The 17,856-nt window shown below is 37.3% G+C and overlaps 1 protein-coding gene across 1 annotated transcript; it reads left to right on the top strand.

The window, feature by feature from the left end:
- Nucleotides 1-6,165: 6,165 nt before the first annotated feature.
- Nucleotides 6,166-8,207, top strand: il22 (interleukin 22). The gene is made up of 5 exons (XM_063009231.1): nt 6,166-6,270; nt 7,276-7,341; nt 7,442-7,585; nt 7,881-7,955; nt 8,046-8,207. Exons 1-5 carry the CDS (start codon nt 6,166-6,168, stop codon nt 8,136-8,138), a joined length of 483 nt encoding a protein of 160 aa, XP_062865301.1. The 3' UTR covers nt 8,139-8,207.
- The last annotated feature ends 9,649 nt before the right edge of the window (nt 8,208-17,856 follow it).

The raw sequence follows: 17,856 nt of genomic DNA, 5'->3' as shown, positions 1-17,856 counted from the left end.
AAATATGGTTATGATTCTACGTTCTTAATGTTTTTTTTTAAACTGTAATTGTTTAACATTGATAAATAGATATTTTTTAAATGCTTTGTTATGTTTTATGGGTAACCTGTATTATTCCTGTATTTGTAATTAAGCATTTTTTAAAGAATTACACAAAAACACAGATAATGAAGAAAAAAAGGTGGACAGTAGGACAATTCGGTAGTTAACCTCTTTGTGACCAAGTTTCAATGAAAATGGAAATATCTAAATGAGCGGTACTACACAATAAGTACTACACTTAAAAGATATGGAAAAAATGATATGACTCACTTCTATTCTGCACAAGTGTATGCACCATGTACACCAAAAGAATGGTACAGTTCTGAATGACCGCTGGCTCTGTTACTGTGTGGGGTCCCTTTTATGGCATTGTTTATGTCTGCTTGTCCCCTTATTGCGAAATAATACAACCCCAAATCAGTAAAAGTTGGGACAGCATGGAAAATGCAAATAATAAAAAAAAACAGTGTTTTTTACATTTACTTTGACTTTTATTTGATTGCAGACAGGATTCAATCTGAGATATTTCATTTGTCTGCTCAACGTCATTTCATTTATTAATAAACATCCATTCCTGCATTTCAGGCCTGCAACACATTCCAAAAAAAGTTGGGACGGGGGCAATTTAGGGCTAGTAATGAGGTGAAAAAACTAAATAATTATGTGATTTCAAACAGGTAATGTAAACAGGTGATTGTAATCATGGTTTGGTACCAAAGCAGCATCCAGGAAAGGGATGAGCAAAGATGGCCAGAGGATCATCTGAAATACAGTATATTGGGTTCAAACTGTCTGCAATCAAATAGAAGTAAATGTAAGGAACACTTCATTTTTATTTTATTTGCATTTTCCATAATGTCCCAACTTTTTCTGATTTGGGGTTGTACATGTATTAGCAATGCAGTGTTCTCTTTTAGAAAGACTATGCTCCCAGACACAGGGCACACAAGGTCAAGTGGCTTATTGAGTATTAAAACATATCATGCTGTTGTCTTTGACTTTAACATACTAACCTCTAAACAAACAGTAATCAAAGATGGTGATTGAATCTGGGTTGCTGGAGTTGTGTGGCATCATCACTACCTGCGCTTGGCATAGTATCTTGTATCTTGAGTAACTCCTGCAGACATATTTGAAGTGGATTTAGAGCTTGTCCTAGGGACTTCCCCAGAGCAGGGTGCCATCACGTAGGTCATTTCTTACTCATTTCTAACTGGCATGTTTTCTTGTGTAGGCTTCCTTATGGTACTTGTCTCTTTCCACAATCCTTAAATGAACCAGTGAATTGATTAGCATCTAAAAATGCTTATGGGAGAAAGTTCATTAATAAGTACCTGATGTCTTTTGTTAGATAGGTGCCTAGACAAGGGGGTCCCTGTCTGGGTCTTCTGCCCAGTGTTTCTTGGATGTGCTCCATGATGATGCAAAGTGTGGTACAGCGACGTAAGCAGTGGTTTTCAGCTGTGCTCTCTTAAGTGGAAAATGTGCTGCATGCACTGTAACAAATAGTAATATATTTAAATAAATTATTTGAATTTATAAAGACATCATATGGCTATCCAGACACCTTACAATGATCTTGTTGGGCACACTGTTCCAAAATCATTTGTGTTATAAGCACTTTTGCCAAGATTTTGGAGTGTGTCTGTGGGAACCTTTGCCTGTTCAGTCAAAAAAACACGTGAGGTCAGGCACACGTTAGCCAAGAAGGCCTTGCTCGCAACCAATGTTCCAAATCATCCCAGTGGTTTTTAACAGGGTTAAGGTCAAGGCTTTGTATAGTTTTTCCACACCAAACTTCTCCAATCATGTATTTATCAATCTTGCTTTGTGCACAAGGGAACTGTTTGACTGGATAAAAGGAAATTGACCTTTTCCAAACTGTTGAGGCACATTCTTTATTTTACTGAGTTGATTTTACACATCTGATAGGAATGGGTGCGTTTGAAATATCTGAACTCAATAATTAGAAGGCATGTTTCAGTACCTTTGTTCATATTATGTATTTGTTAATTCCAAGACGCACCTTTCCATGGTCACTGCATTTTGTAAAATTAGAAATACCATTCATCATAAATAAATGCAACACATGTCAGGAAAAATAATTCCAGCTCTAAGTATTCAGATAAAAGAGATACATCTATGTGATCTTTTCGGCTATAACAGCAGCCACTCTTCTGAAAAGGCTTCTCACAGGAATTTGAAGTATGTCTGTGGGAATTTACGCCCATTCAGTCAATAGAGCATTTGTATGGCTGGGCACTGATGCTGGGCAAGAAAGCCACAACTGATGTTCCCAGTTCATTCCAAACCTGTTCAGTAGGATTGAGGTCAGGGCTCTGTGCAGGCCACTAAAGTTTCTTTGTGCACAGGGGCATGCTGGAAAAAAAGGGCCTTCCCTAAACTGTTGCTGCAAAGTTTGAAGCATACAGTTTCCTTTATAGTTGATTTATTACAATTCAAAAAGTAGAAGGGGTGTCCAAATATTTTTGTCTATATAGTGTATGAAGGCGGCACGGTGACTCAGTGGGTAGCACTGTCGCCTCACAGCAAGAAGGTCCTGGGTTTGAACCCCAGGTGGGGTGGTCCGAGTCCTTTCTGGGTGGAGTTTGCATGTTCTCCCCGTGTCTGCGTGGGTTTCTTCCAGGAGCTCTGGTTTCCTCCCACAGTCCAAAGACATGCAAGTGAGGTGAATTGGAGATACTAAATTGTCCAAGACTGTTTGATATTAAACATGAATCTTGTGTAACGAGTAAATACCGTTCCTGTCATGAATGTAACCAGTGTGTAAAACATGACGTTAAAATCCTAATAAATAAATAAATATAGTGTATGATGGTGATTGTAACACGGGCAGCACTTGTAGGCATTGAAAAGTAGCTACAAGGTGCTAAGTAGCCTAAAATTCTGTTTTGGCCTAAATGAGACCCACACTCCTTTCAATAAATGATAAGGTAAGTGTAAATGAGTGTGTTCGTTCTCTGGTGAGATGACTTACAGGTAGAACTTGAAGGTTTTGGTTTAGTTTGGTCTAAATGTTTAAGAACCACTATTCTAACTGCTTAAAATAACTTGATTTACACATGCTTTGCTACTGATTACGTTTGTCGACGTAAGGCTTGTACTTTAATAACCTAAGAACAAACACTTTTATCACTTTCCTTTTCCGGGTGAGGGTTATAAAAGCATTGCAATACTTCTGTGCTATTAGCATCCTCCTTTAGTAGAAACCTATCCCTTTCTAGTATTACACCAGTGTAAATCTGACAGTTTAGTATTTGTCCAATGTCTGAACAAAATACAGTACAAAAAAGAACAGTCATGTAAGCTAACATGGGCTGGAGCATAAACAGACGTCTTAATAACTTAAGCTTTTAAAACCTACTAAAATATTTACATTTACGGCATTTAGCGGACACTTTTATCCAAAGCGGCGTACAGTTGTGATAGTATACAATCTAAGCAATTGATGGTTATGGGCCTTGCTCAAGGGCCCAACAGTGGCAACCAGGCAGTGGTGGGGCTTGAACCGGCAACCTTCTGTTTACTAGTCCAATACCTTAACCACTAAGCTACAACCGCCCAACAGAAGAACGCCTTTACAGTACAATGAACTTCTTTTTCTGCATATCCCAGCTTGCATGGACGCTGGGGTCAGAGTGCAGGGTCAGCCAATATACGGAGCCCCTGGAGCAGACAGGGTTAAGGGCCTTACAATAACTGCATAGCAGAGCCTGTATTTGAACCGGCAATCTACTGACTGATAGCGCAAAGCTCTACCTTCTAGGCTCTAAAATATTATTGAAAAATGCACATACAAAACACCCATAAAATACTTAGGTTTCCTTCCATCTTTATAGAACATGAAGAAGGTTGAAGCTCTAAATTGCCCCTATAGTTGTGAGTAAATATGCTTGTGTGTGTGCTGCCCTGCAACTGACTTGTGCCCTTTCTAGAGTGCATCCAGGTGGCAGTGTGGACCCACTACAAACTTGACTAGGACAGATGATTTTTTTCTTTAAAAAAATAAAAACTTTAAAAAATAAATTAAAAAAACATTTCTCTACACAGACAAATGTAGTGGCAAATTATATTTGTGTACTTTTTTAAAAACTAATTTTAGTTGTTGCTTCCCATGTCTGCATGGGTTTCCCCCGGAAGCTCCGGTTTCCTCCCACAGTCCAAAGACATGCAGTCAGGTAAACTGGAGATACAAAATTGTCCATGACTGTGTTTGACATTAAAGACTTGAACTAATAAATCTTGTGTAACCAAATTACCTGTCCTGTCATGAATGTGACCAAAGCATGATGTTCAAATCCTAATATTTATTTATGTTTTACACACTTTGGTTACATTCATGACAAGACAGGTAATTTTACTGGTTACACAAGATTCATCATTTCAATTAATCAAGTTCAATATCAAACACAGTCATGGACAATTTAGTATCTCCAATTCACCTCACTTGCATGTCTTTGGACTGGGAGGAAACCGGAGTTCCCGGAGGAAACCCACAGAGACACAGGGAGAACATGCAAACCCCACACAGAAAGGACCCGGACCGCCCCACCTAGGAATCGAACCCAGGACCATCTTGCTGTGAGGCAACAGTGCTACCCACCGAGCCAAAGTGCCACACTTAAATTCCTATATTCTGTAGACTTTTAAATTCTATTCTATTGCATGTGCTATACCCACATACACATACTAAGTATTAACACTGTATTTCATTGTTTGTTTCTTTGTTTGTTTATTAGGATTTTAACGTCATGTTTTACACTTCATGACAGCAACGGTAGTTACTCATTTCACAAGGTTCATCAGTTCACACAAGTTCAATATCAAACACATTAGGATTTTATTGGAATTCCATTTTAGCATATTTGTTTTTGCTGACCTATTGGACATGCACACAGTGAACATACCTTGGTGTGGGACATCTGATGCTTAAATAGTTGACTATTATTTTAATTCATATTTTATTGTGGTAATAGTGTGGTGTATCTAGCTGCAGATGCTGCACAGCAACATGGATTCTATAGACATCGATGCACTGTCTGTGGGATTCTGCCCACTTCCCAAAACATACATGTGGCAGACGGGGTAAACATGCATGTGGTAAATGGCCTATTTTAGATGTAAATTAGTAGAAGTGTGAGTGTCAGTTACCTTGCAATAAATGGTATTCCTGTACATTGAATTCACTAAAATCGTTGACCAAGATGAAGTGGTTAGTGAAAATGAATTAATACATGAAAGAGAATACCCACAAATAAAACGACACATTTATAAGTTAGATATTAGTGTGTGAATAGTTATTTTTATGAAGCTCTATTAAAAAAAGCCATTCTTTACTCTACTGCTCAAGCAGTAGAGATGCTTTTGGGCTGAAGCCATCATACAGACACATCTGTACATTTTTTATTTAATTTGTCAGCGGTGCAAACAGGCGGGCGTATAGTGACGTCACACCTACGTCAATGTTTATGAATTTGATTTCTTTTAAATTGCACAGCCGATTTATTTTCCTGGTTTTATATACTTCATAATGCTTTCTTTCCAGAATTGCAGAACCTACAAGGTGTAACTGGGCAACATCTGATTACTCAAGCACCTCTCTCTCAGTAAACATAATAAAGTTCCTTTATTTTTACCACGCAATCATTTAATAAATGCATCGTTTGCGTTTTTAACGTCATCGTGGGGATTTTAGCGGAAGTGTTTTCCAAATAAACTATTATTAACAATACGTGGACATTTAACAACTTCTGCTTCCTCTAGAAACGCACCTGTTATTTCCTACTAACTAATGACTCAGATCCTGTGTTACAGGTGTGCTGCTGTAACAGCATCAGCTCCGATAGGTGAAGAATAAAGGGACATAACACCTAAATCTCACAGATGATCTCATACCACAATGACGTGATAAGGGCAAGATCTAGGCCAGTGTGGGTATATATAAAGACCTAAAAACCTGCAGAAGTTTAACACAAGCAGCCCAAAGCTAAACAGCACAGTCGAATTGTTCCTATTCAGGTTACTGTTTTATTTCAGGTCATTTGTAACAGAATCTGTAGCTTAGTAAAAATGAAGTGCATCTGTATTACTGTGCTGGTTATAATGTACTACGTGTTGAATGTGGATGCTCGAGCTGTGGTGAGGCTTCGATCTCGTCCTCTGGATAATTCTGAAACCTGGAACAACGTCATGGTGATGGCCAAACACGTAAGTTTTTTAATACAGCTGCATTTTATAAATAAGGCACAATTTACAAATGCTTATTTTTTGCAGTGCACATCAGGGAGACAGACAGACAGAAATGCATGCAGACAGATATTTGGACAGTTGAAGTCCATAGATACCAGCACTTGCAAGGAAGAAGCATATCAATAATGTTTGCAACTGTTCTTTTTTCTTTTACAGATATAGATTGGAAATCAGACGTATTTGTATAAGAAATATTCATAGACTTAAGTTTATCATAAGTTAATTTGGGGGTATATTCTGGCCTAAAATAATAATAATAATAAATAATAATAAAACAGATAATACAAATGCTTAATACAATTCTATAAAGTAATTTTCCTCTGTGAAACGACCTAATTCCTTGTTAGTGATTATAATTAACTATAGCTTGTGCCCACATAAATAGGGCTTGTTTAAATGTTCTCCTGGCAAGGTTGGAAAAGAAACCCAGAATGCTCTCCTTTCACTAAGGGGAAATTTGTCTCAATGGTGCAGAACCACTTGAAAAAGTCCGGCGTAAATTGGGTCCTAGAACAGAAGTGACATTGACCACTGTCAAGCAAGCTTGACATCACAATGGGCTTTGATGTTGTTTTACAAGTGTATGCATCGTTTTGACTTTAAATGTAGAATCATTCTTGAAATTGAAAAAAATGTTAATAGTTTACCTGAATAAGATAAAGAACTTTATTATGCAAGGAACTTTATAAGGAACAGCAAAACCAAAGGCAACTGCAAGCACATAGTAATGCAAATTGTTTACATTTTATTATAAGTAAACTAATTAATTACATTTTGATAAATTGTGCAACCATATTTGATCTTCCAATTGCACCTTATTTTTTCCATTTTTAAATTAAGGATTTTTGTAAATTAATCCAACAATACATTTCAGGATTACTTGTTTATAAATAATTATTAGGTTAGGTTTCACACCAGTTTGCATTGGTTCAGTAATGTCATAATTTGTCTGTCCTCACACAGGCACAAGCACAAGACCGAGACCATGAAACACGCCTGATTCCAGTCATTCCCAACAACAAACTAAAAGTGAGTACACAAAATTACAGCTTTGTAACCACAAAAGGAAAGGCTGCAAAAGGAAGATGAGTCAAATCCAAACTTTGTCCTTTTATTTTTACTTCCTCAGGGTGGGGATGTTTGCTGTGTGAACGTGGGAATCCTGAATTACTACCTTAAGCACATTCTGCATGCAGGGCAGGTGCACTACCCACGCCTACACTTGGTCAAGCCTGATTTACACAGAGTTGCTAGAGACCTGGAACCACACTGTGTAAGTATTAATCATTCATAGAGTATTTTTATGTGTTTACAGGAATGGGCAGAATACAATGGAGAAGTGTTTATGACTGAATACTGAATACATTTAGTACTTGAACACCAAAATATATTTAGTTATGTGTTGCTTTAAGTATGTAGTACAAGTATATGTATGTATGTATATACATTTTGTATTGTAAATAAATATTCTAAATACTTGTATTCCAAGAGCTCAAGCCTATTTTTTAGTCACCATTATTCCCATATTTCTGTGTTTTTTTGACTCAATGTATATTTTCTATATACAGCAGAACAATAATACTGAGCTGGAGCACTTGAAAACCTTCAAGCAGAACCTTAAAAGAGCCGGAGAAATGTATAAGGTAAGCTGATCTAAACTTGTTTATGACTGTAAACATATAAACATAAATATGACCTATAGACTAATTAATTTTCAATATTGTTTCTTTTAGAGTAACTCCACAGCTGAGAATAAGGCTATTGGGGAAACTGATATTCTCTTCCACTACCTCTACGAGTCTTGCAACCCACCTAGGACCTCCTAAATGTGCTAAAGAGTATCTGCACCGCTATTAACTAGTGGATGTAATTTGACCTTGAAAAGTATTTTAAAATGTGCAGTGTTTTCTTATTTAATGTCATGAATTATTTATGGAGCTTTTATTTATTTTATTTATCGAGTTATATGTGCTGACTGTGCTGAACCTTGTATTGACAGTCAACACCATTCACACAATGTGTGAACTGAGTATGAGTGTAATTTTTACAGCCACACACGTGGCCAGCAGTTTAACTGACTAGGGATAAATACCTAAGCCAGAGTACTAAAAAGTAAATGCATTGTAAAAGCATTCTTACTGATTTTTACTATAAACACGATATTTTTTTATGTGTTTAAAACGGATTTGTTTGGACAAATTATGTATATTACTCGTGCTGTATCTGTTTTATATGTATTTATTTGCAAATTATGAATAAAGCCTTGATTAAAAACTGACATGCTTGACTTTATATGCCAAACGATTAAAACAAATGCAGGTAAAACCAGTATACCAGCTACAAGCAACTGCTGGCATGCCTGACTTTATACAACATAGTGAATCTTAAATCCTAAATTTTGTCAGTGCATTTTATAATAAATATCTGGTTATCTTTCCAAGAACTATGTACAAATAATCAAAAACCAACCTCATGAAACTAATAAAATTATTTTACAATGTTCTTTTCATTATATTAATGCAAAGCAGGATCTATACCTGTCTTAAAGGAAAGCAATGGGGTAAATGTGTATTGTAAAAATAATGCACTAAAATGTTACCTTGAATCTACCTGATTCAAATATGTACATTTTAACATAAATAAAATAAACTAGATAACAAAAATGCTGCAAAAACATAAGCAAAGTAAGTAAAGCTACGTTACAAGTATTATTTATTAATGTATTTATTTATTTAAGTAAGTACTTGTATATTAGGGTCCTAAAAAATGCAGGGCGCCACAACCTAGACAGGGTACCTATTTATTTCACCTCATTACACAGTAAATTCATTATTTAAATCCATTAATTCCAGAGTGCTTTCAGGAAACCGGCAAATATGGGAATAAAATGCAAAACAATGACAGTGACCAAAGGCCAGGTTCCCAGGACCTATGGTGCTGTGCAGTATCTGTCTGCCATCTGTGCCTTCATACTGACCAGAAATTATGTAAACATTTAAATTAAGGTAAAATATTGTAGGCATGATGAAATATGAAATTAAAAAACATAATCATGTAATATGTCTTTTGGTCAGTTCTAAACATAATAAAGCCATATTGCACCAATGTACATATTTAATGTATTAAAACTAATGTAGACATATACACTATAAAGTATTATGGACATTAATATTGAGTTGCTCCCTTGTTTTAGGCTGTAACAGCCTCTATAACATGAAGGACATTCCACATGGTTTTGGAGTGTGTTAATTGAAATTTGTGCCCAGTCAAAAAGCATTTGTGTACTCATGTTGCATGAGCCAAGTCAAGTCAAATTTTTTTGTATAGCGCTTTTAGCAATGGACATTGTCTCAAAGCAACTTTACAGAATCCAGGACCAACAGAAGAAAAACCCCTGTTGGGCAAGCCGAGGGCGACAGTGGCAAGGGAGGCTATGCTGACAATCTACAGTCCAGTTTATTTCACTGAAGTTCCTTTTTGTTACATTATTTATTTCATTATTTTATTTCATTTATTTTATTTCATGCAGCCCACCTGTCAGCAGTAAGTATTACTGAGACACCTGAACTCTGGTTTGAGATTCCCTGGTGTAGTTTTAAATTAATACTGGCCTAAATTATTAGATTTCTGTTTCATTTTATTTGGAATACCATTATGGGCAGATGACAGGGTTAAGTTATTTTGAAAAAGGCCTATTTACTAATAATATGGTTATACAGTGGTGGTTAAGGTATTAAAAAAGTGGTCAGAGGGTTGCTGGGTAAAGCCCTACCACCACCAAGTGCCCCTGAGCAAGGCCCTTAACAATTATGTATTCTGACTCAAATGTAGGATGTTTTTGAATAAAATAGATTACTAAACAAAGAAAATGTACTAATTAATCCATTAATACATTTTAAATTGTGAAATAATATGATACTGACTTACATGAGGCAGATGAATTAAACACTGAACACAAACCTCTGTCATTTTTCATAACTATTGCAGATAAGAGATTATTTTTTAATAATAGGATGTCAGATTTACATTAGTGTTGATTATTAGATTTTAAATATTAAAAAAGTATAAGCAAGTAAAAACACATTTACCTTAGGTATTTTTTTTTAATTGACAGAATTAAAAAAAAAAAAAAAACTAGAGATTTTATTCCCAGCTTTGACATAAGGAGTTGGATTAAGCAGTTAATAAGTAATTATATTAAATACGTAACGCGATTTTTACTGCAATGGTATTTCTTCCGTCAAAAAGCCAAATATACAGAACTATCTATCTTCTGCAATCAGTACATTCACTACTATTTATCAGAGTGTGGTTTTGTTGGTAATCCTGTTGAATATGCAAACATGAAGCAAGTAGCCTTTCATACTTTCACTTTTTGTTTCTACCAAGTTGTTCTGCATTACTATCTTTAAAAAAAACCCAGATCATTACCTCATTAGTAATACCTTCAGTATTCATGCTTGTCATTAAAATGATCCAGAAACCAGGTCGTCAATCTGTTTCAACTGTTTTACATTTTTAATCTGAAGTGTTATATTACACCAGCATGCAAAATATATAAACATTTTAACATAAAAGAATTGTGACTGATTTTGACTGTTCATACACTTAAGTCATTAAGCTTTGGTTTACTATTAGTTACCCTTTTTCTGACTCTATATAGATGGCAGGTCATTCAATGTTAGGTGATGGCAGGTTATTCAGGTCATTCAGTGTTACACATACACAATCTCTGTATTATATCATCAATCTCACCCTTAAAACTCAGAAACATAGCTTGTGCTTTTCCTCTTCATATTTAGAATTTATATCTAACCTCTATGTACACTCACTGTAAATACTATGTACCCTCATTGTAAGTGGTAGCTTAGTGGGTATAGCTTTGAATATCAATTGAAAGGTTGAGAGTTTGAATCCCAGCTCTGCCATATAGCCACTGTTGGGCTCTCGAGCAAGGCTTAACTCTGTGTGCTCCAGAGGCGCTTTATATGTGTATGTACAGTGTATCACAAAAGTGAGTACACCCCTCACATTTCTGCAGATATTTAAGTATATCTTTTCATGGGACAACACTGACAAAATGACACTTTGACACAATGAAAAGTAGTCTGTGTGCAGCTTATATAACAGTGTAAATTTATTCTTCCCTCAAAATAACTCAATATACAGCCATTAATGTCTAAACCACCGGCAACAAAAGTGAGTACACCCCTTAGTGAAAGTTCCTGAAGTGTCAATATTTTGTGTGGCCACCATTATTTCCCAGAACTGCCTTAACTCTCCTGGGCATGGAGTTTACCAGAGCTTCACAGGTTGCCACTGGAATGCTTTTCCACTCCTCCATGACGACATCACGGAGCTGGCGGATATTCGAGACTTTGCGCTCCTCCACCTTCCGCTTGAGGATGCCCCAAAGATGTTCTATTGGGTTTAGGTCTGGAGACATGCTTGGCCAGTCCATCACCTTTACCCTCAGCCTCTTCAATAAAGCAGTGGTCGTCTTAGAGGTGTGTTTGGGGTCATTATCATGCTGAAACACTGCCCTGCAACCCAGTTTCCGGAGGGAGGGGATCATGCTCTGCTTCAGTATTTCACAGTACATATTGGAGTTCATGTGTCCCTCAATGAAATGTAACTCCCCAACACCTGCTGCACTCATGCAGCCCCAGACCATGGCATTCCCACCACCATGCTTGACTGTAGGCATGACACACTTATCTTTGTACTCCTCACCTGATTGCCGCCACACATGCTTGAGACCATCTGAACCAAACAAATTAATCTTGGTCTCATCAGACCATAGGACATGGTTCCAGTAATCCATGTCCTTTGTTGACATGTCTTCAGCAAACTGTTTGCGGGCTTTCTTGTGTAGAGACTTCAGAAGAGGCTTCCTTCTGGGGTGACAGCCATGCAGACCAATTTGATGTAGTGTGCGGCGTATGGTCTGAGCACTGACAGGCTGACCCCCCACCTTTTCAATCTCTGCAGCAATGCTGACAGCACTCCTGCGCCTATCTTTCAAAGACAGCAGTTGGTTGTGACGCTGAGCATGTGCACTCAGCTTCTTTGGACGACCAACGCGAGGTCTGTTCTGAGTGGACCCTGCTCTTTTAAAACGCTGGATGATCTTGGCCACTGTGCTGCAGCTCAGTTTCAGGGTGTTGGCAATCTTCTTGTAGCCTTGGCCATCTTCATGTAGCGCAACAATTCGTCTTTTAAGATCCTCAGAGAGTTCTTTGCCATGAGGTGCCATGTTGGAACTTTCAGTGACCAGTATGAGAGAGTGTGAGAGCTGTACTACTAAATTGAACACACCTGCTCCCTATGCACACCTGAGACCTAGTAACACTAACAAATCACATGACATTTTGGAGGGAAAATGACAAGCAGTGCTCAATTTGGACATTTAGGGGTGTAGTCTCTTAGGGGTGTACTCACTTTTGTTGCCGGTGGTTTAGACATTAATGGCTGTATATTGAGTTATTTTGAGGGAAGAATAAATTTACACTGTTATATAAGCTGCACACAGACTACTTTTCATTGTGTCAAAGTGTCATTTTGTCAGTGTTGTCCCATGAAAAGATATACTTAAATATCTGCAGAAATGTGAGGGGTGTACTCACTTTTGTGATACACTGTATATATAACAAATAAAAGCATTATTATATAATTATATACTTTATTGTGATTTTTTTTAGTTACACCTCCTTTATATCTGTACTTTAACTGCTCTATGTGTATTGTTTTATTCCATGTCTGATTATTGTAAAGTGAACTTTATGTCCTCTTGTAGCACTTGAGTCCTGTCCGCCGAGCAATCTGTTGGCGTTTTGTGGCCTGACCCTTCTTACACCACTGTCAGTGGGTATTCACCATGTTTTCCTGTGTGCACTCTTTGCTGTTTCAGAAGTACTTCAACCCACTAATCTGCCCATTATGATTTGGCTTTTATCATAGTAAATGCCTGCCCATATCTGCAGCATTCAACACTACCATCAGCTTAACATTGAATATACACTCCAACTCTGACATGCAGAATTGTAATTTATCAGTGTATAGTTTTAGTATCAACTATTTATGCTATTTCTATTTTTTCAACCCAGTTTAAACAACATAAATATTGAATATAAAAGATGATCACTTTATCACAGTTGTGAACATTTCAGCAAAATGACAAACAATTAATAATAATAAAACATTATTACAACACCAAGTATTTTTCAGGATCCCACCGACTTGTTGCTCCCTTGTATATAGTCATACACTGTATATAGTGTGTAAGGACGCACCCATATTTTAACAAGTAACAGTTCATTACACATAGTTTTACCTCATAAAAGTGTTTTATTAAAACACACACACATTTAGGTGGCTTTACTTTATAGTTTATTTACTTACTTGTGTGTCTTGCGCCCACGGAAAAGCTGGGATAGGCCAATTCGCTGAGGAGCTTTCGCCATCCCTTTCTCCAGACAGAGGCCTATACAAACATGTCTGGATGTAGATGCCTGACCTGCCAATAACCCCACTTGGAATTCAAACCCTGGGGTGGGAAGCCTGTTTTTTGTGGCAATAAACCTAGCTTGATTATTTCAATGCCTATTCTGCTATGCAGGTTAAAGTCACCTAAGATCATTTTTATTGTGTACAGCTGGATTTTCCATGAAATTGTACACAGGCCTTAAAAGCATTTTCATGAATCTAAACTATGACTATGGATTGTCTAAAAATGGGAAATGCCACTATACAAGGCTGCAAGGTGTCAAGTTGTTAAAGTTCATAACAATAGAGAAAATCTAGTGTGGATTCCACTACATTCCATTAGTAGTGTAAGATGACACGTCTTTTGACAGCTATCTAGGTTAACTTCCTTATCTGTGTCTTTCAGTGACAGACATTGGAATAACCACATTATGCAGAGGAGGAAAACAGTGTAGTGTTAAAAAGGAAGAATACAATGTGCTCTACAGGAAGCTTTTCAGAATTTTCCTGTAGTTTTTGCCATCACTCTATATAAAATAAGCCGAGCATAATTAAAGCATATAAATGAAAAATACATGTTTATTAGCACACACAGATATCATATTAGTTTAAGGATAAGCACGATATGAAGACTTATGAAAAAATAAAGCTAAAGGATTTTGGAAGGTTTCTGTCTTTGGATGTTTCACCTTGCCACTGGGCATTTCTGCTTGCTTCTCAGGTCAAGTCAATATTTTTAAATATTAAAAGCAAAAATAAATTTTTATATGGTATAGTATACTGATCAGCCGTAACATTAAAACCTTCTTGTTTCTACACTCACTGTCCGTTTTATCAGCTCCACTTACCATATAGAAGCACTTTGTAGTTCTACAGTTACTGACTGTAGTCCATCTACTTCTCTACATACTTTTAGCCTGCTTTCATTCTGTTCTTCAGTGGTCAGGATCACCACAGAGCAGGTATTATTTAGGTTGTGGATCATTCTCAGCACTGCAGTGACACTGACATGGTGGTGATGTGTTAGTGTGTGTTGTGCTGGTATGAGTGGATCAGACACAGCAGCGCCGCTGGAGTTAAATACCGTGTCCACTCACTGTCCACTCTATTAGACTCTCTTACCTAGTTGGTCCACCTTGTAGACGTAAAATCAGAGATGATTGCTCATCTATTGCTGCTGTTTGAGTTGGTCATCTTCTAGACCTTTATCAGTGGTCACAGGACGCTGCCTACGAGAGCTGTTGGCTGGATATATTTTTGGTTGGTGGACTATTCTCAGTCCAGCAGTGACAGTAAGATGTTTAAAACCTCCAGCAGCGCTGCTGTGTCTTATCCACTCATACCAGCACAACACACACTAACACACCACCACCATGTCAGTGTCACTGCAGTGCTGAGAATGATCCACCACCGAAATAATACCTACCCTGTAGTGGTCCTGGGAGAATCCTGACCATTGAAGAACAGGGTGAAAGGGGGCTAACAAAGCATGCAGAGAAACAGATAGACTACAGTCAGTAATTGTAGAACTACAAAGTACTCCTATATGGTAAGTGGAGCTGATAAAATGGACAGTGAGTGTAGAAACAAGGAGGTGGTTTTGATGTTATGGATGATCAGTGTTTGTATATATAGTATGTTGTTTTAATAGAACAAAAAATAACTTCTATTTAAAATTCTGTATTACTGCACTCACTCTAATAAATTGCAGCTTTGTAATCAGTCAAGTCAGGAGACCATTCATCTGTCAAAATCTGTATGTTGTTTTGTCTGGCACTTAATTTAGTAAAGATGGTAACTCATGGTTGTTTTTTTTTATTTCACTTTAATAGATACGCACCAATGACTAAGAGCATCTTAAATGCACTGTAAGTAAAACCTTGGTCATATTGACTCATAGTTATTTGTTAAAGCCTGTTTGAAAGGATGCTCTGGTTGGAACCCTCTTAAATTGTGTCAGAATGTGGAAACCTCTCTATCTGGGTCAGGTAAATATCTTTGCTATATTAGGTGGGTGATGACCTGGTTTAAATAGATAGCAGAAGCTGAAGAAAAAAAAACACCCTATTAGGTAAACTTGTTTCAGTAAATGCATCAACAAAGTCTTGACAACTAGGTTACCTTTCCTACCACTATTAAAAAAGACATCTTTTTACCAAATATATATATATTGGTAAAAAGATGTCTTTATTCCAAAATAAGTGTAATAATTAACAGAAAATTAAAGAAAGAAAATAAAATTATATGCAGTTTAGGGAAGGCCCTTTCCTGTTACTGCATGCCCCTATGCACAAAGCAAAATCTATAAAGACATAGAAAGTTACTTAAACTTAAAAAACAAACTTCAATGGCCTGCACAGAGCACTGACCTTGGTCCCACTGAATAGCTGTGGAATAAACTGGAATGTCAATTGAGGCTTTTTTTGACCAACATCAGTGCCCAGCCATACAAATGCACCTTTGACTGAATGGGCACAAATTCCCACAGACTTACTTTAAATTCCTGTAAAACACCTTTTCAGGAGTATTGTTATATTGTTATTTATTACTGTTATTATTATTATTATTATTATTTAATACTATTTGTTTTTGGGCAGTTGTAGACTTGTAAGGTACTGGACTAGTAATCAAAAGGTTGCAGGTTGTCACTGTTGGGCCTTTGAGCAAGGCCCTTAACCCTCAGTTGTTTAGACAATATACTTTCACAGTACTGTAAGTCACTTTGGATAAAAGCGTCTGCTAAATGGTGAAAATGTGACCCAAGTGTGTATTCATGTCTTCACTCAGTGTTTCTGCATGATGCTGTCCCATACCATGACCAGGATGTGGTAGTTAGAAAAAACAATAAATATCCTAAAAAAAGATTTTAAAAAGCCTTAAACAAAGTCTTAAAGTTTGTCTAGTTACCCTATTGCGCAAAAATAAAATGATTAATTACAGTGGTTTGATCCCATATGTAACAGTTGGCAAGGTGTAAATAATTAGCTTTGGTACTGTGACCAAAATATTCCATTTTTACATCACTAGTCCACAGCATATGTTTCCAAAATTCCTCTGGTTTACCTGGATGATGTTTAGCATACTACACATGTTGACTTTCGTAATGAGGTTTCAGGGAAGTTTTTCACTTGATGATTTTCCTATGCAGAGCATATCTGTGCAAGCAACACTGCCAGGTGAAACAGTGCATCACTACTTCTTTGTCAGATAAACCCTCCTGCAGGTATTTTGTTGACAGACTGGAGTTTTGCTTTTACTTTCAGGCCAGCTTAAGAACTCTTTCTGAAGGTTTCTCTTTCTGAGGTCTTCCAGGTTGGCTTAGTAAACAACATATAGTTAATGCTTTGCATTTGCTGCACTGCATTTGTCATCAGCTTATATTAAACATAGGCCTGAGTAAAGTTGTGATTATATAAGTAACTAATAAAAAGAGTGAAATAATCTGTTATATTGCTATATTGGGCAGCACGGTGGCTCAGTGGGTAGAACTGTCATCTCACAGCAAGAAGGTACTGAGTTTGATTCCCAGGTGAAGCAGTCCGGGTCCTTTCTGTGTGGAGTTTGCATGTTCTCCCTGTGTCTGCATGGGTTGTCATGCAGTCAAGTTAATTGGGGACACTGAATTGCCATATAGGTGAATGGGTGTGTGTATGTGTGTGTGTGTCTGCCCTGCGATGGACTGGCACCCTGTCCAGGGTGTTACTGTGTGCCTTGCGCGCATTGAAAAGCTCGGATAGGAGGCTCCAGCACCCCCCATGACCCTAATTGAATAAGTGGTTAAGACAGTGAGTGTGTGAGTTATATTGCTATATTGGGGAGCATGGTGGCTCACTGTCACCTCACAGCAAGAAGGTCCTGGGTTTGATTCCCAGGTGGAATGGTCCAGGTCCTTTCTGTGTGGAGTTTGCATGTTCTCCCTGTGTCTGTGTGGGTTTTCTTCCGGGAGCTCTGGTTTCCTCCCACAGTCCAAAGACATGCAAGTGAGGTGAACTGGAGAGACAAAATTGTCCATGACTGTGTTTGACATTGAACTTGAGAACTGATAAATCTTGTGTAACG

This window comes from Trichomycterus rosablanca, chromosome 1, assembly GCF_030014385.1.
Source record: "Trichomycterus rosablanca isolate fTriRos1 chromosome 1, fTriRos1.hap1, whole genome shotgun sequence".
Classification (NCBI taxonomy): Eukaryota; Metazoa; Chordata; class Actinopteri; order Siluriformes; family Trichomycteridae; genus Trichomycterus; species Trichomycterus rosablanca.
This window is presented reverse-complemented; position numbering and strand designations above follow the sequence as displayed.

Bases quoted from the DNA above. Each gene is read 5' to 3' on its own strand.
- il22 (XM_063009231.1), top strand. From the start codon at position 6,166: ATGTACTACGTGTTGAATGTGGATGCTCGAGCTGTGGTGAGGCTTCGA. The intron at 6,271-7,275 runs GTAAGTTTTTTA...GTCCTCACACAG, and splicing joins TCATGGTGATGGCCAAACAC to GCACAAGCACAAGACCGAGA. The intron at 7,342-7,441 runs GTGAGTACACAA...TTACTTCCTCAG, and splicing joins TTCCCAACAACAAACTAAAA to GGTGGGGATGTTTGCTGTGT.